The 8,698-nt window shown below is 41.7% G+C and overlaps 1 protein-coding gene across 1 annotated transcript; it reads right to left on the bottom strand.

Annotated features, from left to right (window-relative positions):
* Positions 1-5,066: 5,066 nt before the first annotated feature.
* LOC147619026 (uncharacterized) lies at positions 5,067-8,330 on the bottom strand. The gene is made up of 5 exons (XM_086774239.1): positions 8,064-8,330; positions 7,649-7,791; positions 6,750-6,932; positions 6,449-6,575; positions 5,067-6,300 (listed from the first exon to the last, which is right to left on the bottom strand). Exons 1-5 carry the CDS (start codon positions 8,260-8,262, stop codon positions 5,348-5,350), a joined length of 1,605 nt encoding a protein of 534 aa, XP_086630365.1. The 5' UTR covers positions 8,263-8,330; the 3' UTR covers positions 5,067-5,347.
* Between the last annotated feature and the right edge of the window lie 368 nt (positions 8,331-8,698).

Genomic DNA, 8,698 nt, shown 5'->3' with positions numbered 1-8,698 from the left:
ATATCCGTAATGCCGCTACGGGCGTTACCACAGGAGGGGACGTCCTCTGGCTCACCACCCAGCCATAGAGGAAGAATGAGGATTGCCCCTCATCCCCCCAGGCTATATAGTGTGTGGCCTACCGTCCACACTAGCCTGGCCGCCCATGACTCCGCATGGGCGTCCTCTCCCACTGAACCCCGGACATGGCCATCTGGTCTGCCGCCGTCGGGGCCACAGGCGTTACAGCTACGTGACAGTCCCAAAAACCTTAATAAAGGCCGAAGGATTCTACGAAGGAAATAGAAGGTTATGGCTACCAAAGACTTACACCCAATGGAGGAAACCAAACCTAGCCAGGCCATCAAACACAAAAACACTTTCCTAAGAAAGAAACAAGAGATCCCCACTACACATGGAAGATATCTCAATCAATGCTTGACACAAAGTCCAAACAAAACTCATAGCATAGGATTGAGCAACCAACTACCAAACCTCATGAATCAATCAAAAAGTGGGTACCAAAAGAGGTCATTTTGAGAAGGCACATGCTAATTAGTAGAATATGTCAACCGTTTGGATCCCCAAGACAGCCAAGCCAACCACCACCCAAAGTAATCAAGTGGAATCCCAGTTTTAAAAGGTTCAAACAGATAAAACAATCACCCCAAAGAATTAGAAGTGGGCTCCAAAAATTACCAAGACAAAGGAAAAAGAAAGCTAAAAGAGGAGTTATCCATCAATCATTAAGAAAATCCAATAGTTATCATCTTCTTCGACATTAATGAATGGACTCCGATGGCAATACAAAAGGGTAACTTCTACAATTCAAGAGAGAGCTTTACAACTACAAGCACTATTGTTTGCAAGTCCAAGTCACCAACCAAAATGTGTTGGTGGCATAAGAGGCAATAGGCGAGCAGTTGAGCTATGAAATGAGCTCGTTGGTTAAGATCCAATGCTTCATGTGTATTAATCTTTGTGCTATGAGTTGTAGTTAATAGGATTTAAGATCAAGTTGGAGAGTTGATCCTATTTAAGTGTGTCACTCACGCTAGACAATGTGAGCATAAGAGGAGTGATGAAGTGTCCTACTCCCACGCACTAAAACACAGTGAGGATAAGTGAAAAAACTTCAACATCGAAAGCCCTTCTTAGAAATTTGGAAGCTAGTGAGACTCTTATGTGCTACAAATTTTCCTTGAAGTACCCATCACAACTCTTCTCTTACACATAATGATGTTTTCAAATGATGTATATGCACATTAGGGTGTCCCACCCTTGGACATATGCATTAGGCACTCTTTCTAGTTCCACCGAGGCACACACTGTTGCATACTCGAGCTCAAAACTATTTATTATGTGCTACCTGGCACATGACTCTTAATGGATATAAATATATATATTTGTGTGTTGTAAAACTCTCTATTCTTATGACATATATATATGCCAATAAGAACTTCATGTGAAAGGCATTTTTTCCCACAGGATTTTCCCTTTGACTCATTTCGGTTTTTAGACCCTACTTTTTGTTTCTTTTGAAATTTTCTTCTTTTTTTCTTATGTTTTCTATGTATATATTCCATTATCTTAATAAATGTCACCAGGGAAGCCTCATTTCAATGAATGAATATCTACAACGGCTTAAAGCAAATCAATCAGTACAATGAATGTCACCATTTCAATGAATGAATATCTACAACAGCTTAAAGCAAATCAAGTAGTACATAACTTTATAGGGCAAAAACCTATAATTGGAGAATTGCCCAAGAGATGTGTTTGAAAAAACCCAAATTTAGTGTATGCATATTTTGAAAAATACTTTTAAATTTAAAACTTGAAGGCTCCAGATTTTGAGAAGTTATAGAACAAAACCTTCAAGATTTCAAGATTTTTTAAAATAATTAATTTCATAATTTTTAAATAAAGGTCTTCCACTTTTTGCGAAAATACTTTTCAAGAGGGTTTACAAAAGTCACATTTATAACTCGTTTTTCACTTTTCCACTTTGTGAGGTTCCTGCACCCAAGTTGTTGCTGTTGTCGCTCCCGACCTTCCAGCACACTCCCGAGCTACCAGGTGTTCATTTCCCGCATTCACAGATCTCGCAGGTACTTGTATACACACTCTGAGAGTGTTCACACCATCGAGAGCTCTCCGGTGTTGATTGTATGTCAGCGCTGAGTTGAGTGTCACTCCTCAAGCTCCTTTCTATTCCCCGAGCTGCCGTTCTGCTGCCGGAATTTTCCCGCGAGAGCACAGTACGGCCACTGCCAAACCCTAAACCGGACTCTGCCCGATTTTTTCCAGCACAAACGGTATTTTCCAACTTCCGTGCTACTATGCGGCAGGGGAGAGCAAAGTGTATGCTAAGCAGAGCTTGCAGTGCTCCCAGTCCACAGATCCACAGATTTTTGCAGATTCAAAGATTTCTGCTTGGCAAATACTATGTATGCAGCAAGGATGCTCTGATATGTGAGCAAAAAAGCATTAGTTGCACATGCATTGCTGTTGAGAGCAAGGAGGCTCCAATTTTTTCAGAGATTTTTATGCTTGCAGGCCTGTTGAAGGCAGATTTGAGTGGCTAACTCTGAGAAGTGCTCAAGAGTGGCAACATGTCTATGCGCGATGCCATGTCCCAAGAGGAAGGCCCAGTTATGCCGTATGAGTTGTATAACTCTGAATTTGTGCAGAGATGCTACTTGGATGGCCGTGTGATGGCCAACACTGACACCTGGGTGCTCCTAGGTCCGGACCCAAGAAGGCAAGGTAGTGCTTACTTATGTACCCACACGGGAATGCTTCATGTCGCATACAGTGGATGATGATACTCGTAACACTTTCAGCACTTTGAATCTGAGTGGCTACTTCAAGCTATCCGCTTGGGGTCCTGACATCAGAAGAGCTTATGAGCTAGTGTATGGGTTTAATCCCGAGAGTGGAACAGCCACTGTTACAGCCTTTGATGGCCAGCCTATCCAACTTAGGCTTGATGCCCAACTAGTGCGCCAGGTGCATCTACATCCAATGCATCTGACAGATGTAATGTTTTCAAAAGAGAGAATTGGAGAAGAATAGCTGCAGGAGCAGACATTTTAGAGAAAGAACAAAGAGAAGAGCTCATCCATAAGAGATCAGTTGCCCTAGGGGAACCAGGAACCTCAGGCACTCAACAGGAGCCAATTCAAACTGAACCTATAAGAGTGGCTACAGGCACCTCTAGCTTCCAAGAGGTAATAAGAGATTGCCAGGCTCCAAAAAGAGAAGGAAGAAGCTGACAGTTGCAGGTGAGCTCGAAAGGAAAAAGAAAGATGACGAGGAAGTAGAGAAGGTGTAGGGAATGGCCCTGGGGAGGGAGGGCCATTCCACCAGTCAGGGCGACGGTGGGAGCCCTGTTAGGTGGGAATGGCCTCACCCTGGGCCATTCCCGGCCATCATGGGCGGTGGGGAGGCCAGAGCCAAGGCAATGATTGCATGGTCAGTGGGGAGTCTAAGATGCGTACACGTCAGCTGAGGGACTGCCTCAGATGTTCACACGTCAGCTGCTAGAATGGAAATGCATGGAGATGATGACATGTGAGCGCATGGAATGAAGTGGATGTCAACACATCAGCTGCTGGAATCTGATGCAGTGTACTCACAATCATTGGCTGCCACATCATCACCTGTAGGACATGTGCAGCAGGTCTGCAGGTCCACTCTGACCTGCTAGGTCAGAATCTGGCCAACCCACGACTGTGACGGTTAAGGAAAAGGCCACAAAGGCCCAATTTGAAGCACAAAAAGATGAGAAAGAGGAGGGAGAATAGGAGGTGAGCATCTATAGGCTTGGGAGGGGTGAAGTGAGGGGAATCTCAGTGATGTGTGTGAGTATCCTTGTTTTCTTAGTGGCACAAGTTATTTCTTTATCTGTGGCATATTAAGTTTAAGGAAAAGGCCACAAAGGCCCAATTTGAAGCACAAAAAGATGAGAAAGAGGAGGGAGAATAGGAGGTGAGCATCTATAGGCTTGGGAGGGGTGAAGTGAGGGGAATCTCAGTGATGTGTGTGAGTATCCTTGTTTTCTTAGTGGCACAAGTTATTTCTTTATCTGTGGCATATTAAGTTGAAGTTTATACCTACTAATTGTTTCATTTGTTATTTTTCTTACAATCAAAAAAATATTATGGCCATGCATCACCTTCGAGGAGATACAGGTATACATATATAAGAGCTATAGAGATTAATGCTTGCTGTAGAGGAGTTACACATACATGGTTCTTATGCTTTCCCAATTCGGAAGCCACTATATATATATATATATATATATCATCACCATCCTCTCTCTCTCTCTCTCTCTCTCTCTCTCTCTCTCTCTATATATATATATATATATATATATATATATATATAAAACTTGTGGTTGACTTCTACTTTGTCATAAACAGGTGAGGCTACTCCTACATATTATACTATGTAAGGGTTGTGGGGTTGGAAGAGGGTGCCATGTGGCATTCCTCTCCTCTCAAATTAAGAACAACTACTGGCACCTCTGTCCCTCTTATATATGGAAAGATTTTTAAATCTCACATTATGGTCGCCTTATAACTTTGTTAATACGTGTTAAGTGAACACTTGAGAAGGGTAATTGCTCCCTTTGATTTTGATAACATATGGTGCTTGCAAACATCCGAAGGACAAATGAACTTTTGCCAAGTCAAGCACATTCAGGGAGGATGAATAAATGCACTTCACAAAGTGCCAACTTCTACTCCTCCATTTGCCTTAGGATAGGTTACTGACTTTGAGAAAATTTTGATCACAAGGCTGGGAACAATGTGTTCCCTTGCTAATGAGAAATGCCATTCCTTGACATCTTATCACAATAATAGTGCATTAATTCTTCTCAGCTTGAGTCAAAGTGCTTGGTTGTAAAGTCTATTGGGACTACATACTATGCTTGTACAAAAGCAAAACAAAATAATTTTTCATTTGAGATAATCCAATTTGATTCTTCGCAATGTTTACAGTTGAAAAGGTTCAACCAAAAACTTTTTTCATGTATTGCAAGATACATATGAGATGCATTCACAAAGTTGGAATGAATATTTTAATAATGAAATTGCTTACGTATATTTCTTTCCTCTAACATATTAATTTAATTTGTGAAGTTTTGTACATGAAATGAATCAAATGATTTGTTACATGAAAGAACTGTTAGTTAAGCTCAAAATCTGATAGGAAATTGAGATGAATGATGTTTGTATGAACACGACTATAGCTATGTGCAAGAGTTCTTCTCCACAATTGTTTATTGTCACTAGTAGTCTTTTCCCTTTTTGGTAAGGTAGTCCCTGCAAGAGCTCTTCTCCACAATTGTCAACTGTCACTAGTAGTCTTTTTCCCTTTTGGTAAGGTAGTCCTTCACCTGCGCCATCAGGAATTGGAAAGGACCATGAAAGTTCACATGAATGCGGACATCGGTAGAGACAAGGGAGATGACAGGGAGGAGGCCGTGACTTGAGGGTTTGCATAGTGAGTGGTCTTGGATGCACACTTTAAGATCCCCATTTTTCACAAAAAAGATAGAGCATTGACCATCGAGATGAAGGAGGCCAATGCCAAGGGTGTCTCCGTTTGAAAGAGAACCAACAATGGAAGGCTCCACCTGCACCCTACTCTCGTAGTACACCTCACCCACTCTACCATCATAGCCACACGACTTGGGATACCAACCTGCCACCTTCTTGTGCCTAAACTTGTCAGATCTTGCTAGACCCACCCCCACTCCTAAAAAGTTTGTCTTCGTCCGTTTCGATAGCTCCTCCATCTCCACCAGCGTCACCTCAAAGTAGAAATATCCAAGCTTCTTGCTCACCTCCATTGGCCTCTTCCCCTTCACCATCCTCATCGATTCCCCACACCCTAAGTATCTCACCTCATATCGCCCCTCCTTTTCCTTCCGGAACACAAGCAAATCACCTTCGCCCTCCCCTCCACTTAATTCCATATTGCAATTCGGGTTACCTTGCTCTAATTCATGCTCCTCTGGCTTTGAGGTTCTGTGATCCTGCTTCCTCATGTCCTTCACCAATGCTTCCTCCCTCTTCTTATTCTCCTCCTCCTTTCTTGCACCTTCCTTCCTCTTATTCTTCTCTTTCTCCTCCTCTCGCACATCCTTTCCTGCGTCCTTAAGCTTTGTAGTTCTTTCACCCACCTTCTCCTTGTCCTTCTTCGATAATGCTTCCTTCCTCTTCTGCTCCTGATCCTCCTCCTCCTCCTGCACATCCTTTCCTGCATCCTCCACCTTTTTATAGTCCTTAACCTTTCTACTTCTTTGACCTATCAAAATAAAGTTCCAAATTAGCATTCCACTTCTGATTGACAGTGCTACAAGCAAAAATAGGTTTATTACATACACATACATATACACATGTGCGCGCGCACACACAATGGCCATTTGCTACCGTGATAAGATGGACATAAGTACCAGCTTTGCAGACCGTTGAAGTTAGTCTAGGCACTGCATGATTAGGATGTGCAATAGCTGCTGGTACTTTGTAGACCTTTGAAGCTGGTGTAGGCACTACATGATAAGGATATGCAATAGCAAGCACCTGAGCGACAAACAAATAAGCGATTCAAGTACCTCAGCAAGCTACTCATACACATTGCCCATGGATTAACAAGCAAGACGTACATAGTTGTAGACTTGGGAATGCACTAAAGCAAACAACTAGGTCTCATATCCTTTCATAGTTATTTCACATGAAAAGCGACGAGATCCTTACAATCTTGGAGCACTCCCAAAAAGACTCTGCAGAATATGGCATATTGCGCACACCACGATTCTTGAGCATCATTTCTTGCTCGGCTTGCCTCTTCACCATTTCTTTTATGGCCTCCACCTCTTCGTACATGGCCTTCCGCTCTTTATAGATGGCCTTCACCTCTTCATAGAATTTTGCTTGCATCTGTCATTTGGAAATTTCTTTGCTTTACTCAATATCATTCACATCTACATGTGTATGCATGTATATATTCACATTAGAGACACATGGAGAAGAGAGAGAGAGAGAGAGACGGGTTGTGTGTGTATGCGCACACGCATGCATGTGTGGGTATACATATGCATGTGCATTGTGTGTATATGCATGTGTGGTAGGTTTGTGTAGAGCTGTATATATATGTATGTGTATACATATAATATATACACTATGTATGTCTAGTATACATATATATGTAAATGTGTACATACTTGACAGCATAAGACATATGTGTGTGCGAGTGTGTGTGTCTGTATATTTATGTATGTATGTATGTGTGTATATATGTATGTATGTATATATGTGTATCTGTATGTATATATATGTATATATGTATCTATGTGTATATACGTATATGTATCTATGTGTATATATGTATGCATGCATGTATGTATGTATGTATGTGTGTGTATATATATATATATATATGTGTGTGTGTGTATGTATGTATGTATGTATGTGTGGGTGGGTGTATGCACGCATGCGCATGCATGTAAGGTATGTATAACTATACACATGTCAACGAGTCACAACCTATTATTTTTGTTTTAAAGAGAAAGTGAGTTCAAATTAATAAGATTTAGTTAGAAATAGCCTGTAGTAATACAGGCAGAACTAGAGCGCAGGCACAGATGACAGTTTACCTCATGTACAGCGCATAGCATTTGCGTTTGAAATGTGGTCATGACACGATCACGAAGCCTTTGAATGTCTGCTTTCTTGCAACGCTTGTGGAGGAGACCCTCAGCAGAACGGACAATTTCTTGAAGCTCATTCACCAACTTTTCTGCAGCCACATCATGAAGTGCAAATCAGCATGATGCCAACTTCAAACTACAGAAAACCCCTCTCTCTGTCTCTCTCTCTCTCTCTCTCTCAAAATCCACACAACGCAGGCAGCCGGATATACACAAGCTCATACACAACATACATTTACATCCTTTAACAATCGCACACGCACACGCACATTCAACAATTTTGTGCTATGAACTGCAAATCAGCATAATGACAATGTCAAACTCGCAGACACACAACACAACACAGTAGACCGTCCCTTACCTAGAGATTCAGCATGATTTGCTTCTGCCTTCATCTTCTTCACATTCTGCAGCTGGTCATCAAGCTCTGTGCGAAACTGCTGCAGCTCAGATTGCAGGTCTTTACTCGACCATAGCCAATCTCTATTGCACATCTTGTTGATGAAATCTAGAGTCGGCGGTATCAGAGTTAATGCGAGGGTTACAACAGAAAGATCCATGCTCTCTCTCTCTCTCTCTCTCTCTCTCTCTCACACCCAAACACACCTCTTAAAGCGTCTCCACTCTTGACTCGAAACTCCACTCTTAAAACGTCTTGACTCTTGACTCGAAACTCTTGGAAGTTTCCAAGCACTTCACCATATTGAGTGACATCATCGAGCAAAAACGGAGTATTTGTCAAGGATTAGCATTTTTCCTGCCGACAGAAAAGGACAGTTTTTTCTTGACTCGCCAAAATTGAAGGTCTTGAACTCGAGTCCCAACCTCGGAAAAAAACATATTTTTCAATCAATCAAAATAAGGGAAAATTTTAAATCTATTATAATCAAAATATATGGAAAATCGTTCCTTAAAATAAGGGCTACTTAAAATCTTAGTCGGTTTTTCTTTGCTACAAATACATTAGAATGCCGTTTTTTTTTTGAGCCCTAGACT

Source organism: Cibotium barometz, chromosome 34, assembly GCF_041138505.1.
Source record: "Cibotium barometz isolate CiBa-2024 chromosome 34, ASM4113850v1, whole genome shotgun sequence".
In the NCBI taxonomy this organism is placed as follows: Eukaryota; Viridiplantae; Streptophyta; class Polypodiopsida; order Cyatheales; family Cibotiaceae; genus Cibotium; species Cibotium barometz.
Note: the sequence above shows the minus strand (reverse complement) of the source record. Positions and strands in the feature narration are given on the sequence as shown.

What these genes read in the sequence shown, in the direction of transcription:
- LOC147619026 (XM_086774239.1), bottom strand. Translation starts at nt 8,262, where the DNA reads ATGGATCTTTCTGTTGTAACCCTCGCATTAACTCTGATACCGCCGACT. An exon ending in AAATCATGCTGAATCTCTAG is followed by an intron (nt 7,792 to 8,063) that starts GTAAGGGACGGT and finishes ATGTGGCTGCAG; the next exon opens with AAAAGTTGGTGAATGAGCTT. An exon ending in TGCTATGCGCTGTACATGAG is followed by an intron (nt 6,933 to 7,648) that starts GTAAACTGTCAT and finishes TCCAAATGACAG; the next exon opens with ATGCAAGCAAAATTCTATGA.